A 2,249-nucleotide genomic window follows, 5' to 3' on the forward strand; every position below is an offset into this window, starting at 1 on the left:
AATATTGAAATCAAAGCCTTAATTTGCAAAGCCAGACGTTGTCGGCCAGACCTTTGTTTCCAACACCCTGCACTTTGACAGCCGCAGAGGCATCCAAAACTGCAAACTCACCTCCTCCACCTCATGCTTGACGCTTCTTGGGTGTGTTCCCCGTAAAAAAAATCCGACTATTCGCATAACTAAGTCGGGTCTAGTCGGGTGGTTTCGGCCGATTTGTTGGCCAAAGAATCGGCCGACCGGGCAACAGACTTCTGTGTAATCTTTACATAAGCGTCTGGTGTTAAATCGGTTGTCGAAATCGGCCGACGAAATCGGTTACAAAAACAACCGATTTTTTACCGATTTAGTCTGTGAATAAAATAAAATCTGACTCAACCCAATTTAATCGATCTATTCGTGAGGCGACTAAAAATCTTACTCCTGACGAATCCCGACTAAATCGGCTAACTGGTTGGTTGTTTTTGATTACCCGATTTCGAAGGGTGTTTCGTTAGGTTGAGAACTGTCAATTTTTTTACGGGGAATTGTGTGTGTCATGTGTCATACTCGGTCTGCCTGTCTTGCTCTGCGCTAATGAACTTTTCTGTCTCTGACATGGCTAAAGTGGCGTGAGACTGGTCGAACAAAAATTTTCTTTAAAAGGTACTTGCTTGTTTTCGTGTTGGCGCTCGTATGGCGTGATCGTGTTGTGCTTAGCTAAGACGTAATCGTTACATTGGACCTTGCAGAAGCCACGAACTGGGCCAGCTCGACGAGATGAGTCAAACGACCAAAGAACCACGGAACCGACGCGGAAATCACCAGAAAAATGGAAACGGGCCCTTCGCAGGTAATACGCCGTCGTCGAAGCAGAAGGAGGGGAAGAAACAGGTCAACAACAAGCCCGACCCGTCGCTGGTGCTGTGGAAATCTCCCCTGAGGACGTTGAAGTATGCTGGGTTGGAGGTGGCCTCGTTGGTGCGCTGCTATGGCAAACAGATTACGGGCCGTCGGAAATTGGCGATTGGTTTGTTTGTGGCTTTAATGACCGCCCTTTGCTACCTGCCTGGACCTCATCAAAGATTTATCCAACTCATCAAGACTAATGGATTTTTCGTCGTTTACTGGACGGGCCTTGGGGTGCTGTCCTCGGTTGGCCTTGGCACGGGACTGCACACGTTCCTGCTGTACCTGGGGCCACACATCGCGAGTGTGACGCTGGCCGCGTACGAGTGCAACTCGCTCAACTTCCCCGAACCACCCTATCCGAACGAGATCGTTTGCCCGGACGATGCCAAATCGACGCTGGTGCCAACGATGTGGGCAATCATGTCCAAGGTGCGGCTTGAGGCGTTCCTGTGGGGTGCCGGAACTGCCCTCGGCGAGCTGCCACCGTACTTTATGGCCAAAGCATCGCGACTGTCCGGAGGCGGAGAATTCGAGGAGATCGAAGAGCTGCAGCAACGCAAAGACCGCGGCGACAAGCTGGGCATGTTCGAGCGTGGCAAACTTGCCATGGAGAAGATCGTCCAGAAGGTCGGCTTTTTCGGCATTCTCGTGTGCGCCAGCATTCCAAACCCCCTGTTTGATCTGGCCGGCATCACGTGCGGCCACTTTCTGGTGCCATTTTGGACCTTTTTCGGGGCGACCCTCATCGGGAAGGCCATCATCAAAATGCACATACAGAAGATATTCGTTATCATAGCTTTCAATGAGCATCTCGTAGATAAGGCCGTCGACTTGCTGGTTTTAGTTCCCATCGTAGGTAAAAAACTCCAGGAACCCTTCAAGACCTTCCTGCAGAACCAGAAGAATCGACTTCACCGCGACACGGCGGGTTCTTCGCCCAACTCATCCAACATCATTTCAACCATCTTTGAGTACTTTGTCATCGCCATGGTCTGCTTCTTCGTCACGTCCATCATCAATTCGCTTGCTCAAAGTTATCAGAAAAAGACACAACATTCTAAAAAGAACGCTAGGAAATCTTAAGCTACATCAGTTTAATTTAGTGCTGTAATTTATTTCGAAGGGATGTAAATAAATAAAACAAACAAATGCGAACGCCAAATAAATAAAAAAAAAACGAAAAATCTCAGATTTCGAAACTGTTCGAATCTATTCGACCTACACAAACAAACACACACACACACACACTCTTGCTCTAAATTACTTTCCTCTGTAACCCTCCCACTATATATGAATGACACTTCTCTAAATGAAAATTTAAAATAAATTAGACACGGTTGAAAATTGAAAAAAAAAACAAC

At 47.6% G+C, this 2,249-nt stretch overlaps 1 protein-coding gene across 1 annotated transcript; it reads left to right on the plus strand.

Moving 5' to 3' along the window:
* Positions 1-488: 488 nt before the first annotated feature.
* Positions 489-2,249, plus strand: LOC120415917 (vacuole membrane protein 1-like). Its single transcript, XM_039577563.2, has 2 exons — positions 489-642; positions 729-2,249. Exon 2 carries the CDS (start codon positions 757-759, stop codon positions 1,969-1,971), a length of 1,215 nt encoding a protein of 404 aa, XP_039433497.1. The 5' UTR covers positions 489-642; positions 729-756; the 3' UTR covers positions 1,972-2,249.

The sequence above is a fragment of the Culex pipiens genome, chromosome 3 (assembly GCF_016801865.2).
Source record: "Culex pipiens pallens isolate TS chromosome 3, TS_CPP_V2, whole genome shotgun sequence".
In the NCBI taxonomy this organism is placed as follows: domain Eukaryota; kingdom Metazoa; phylum Arthropoda; class Insecta; order Diptera; family Culicidae; genus Culex; species Culex pipiens.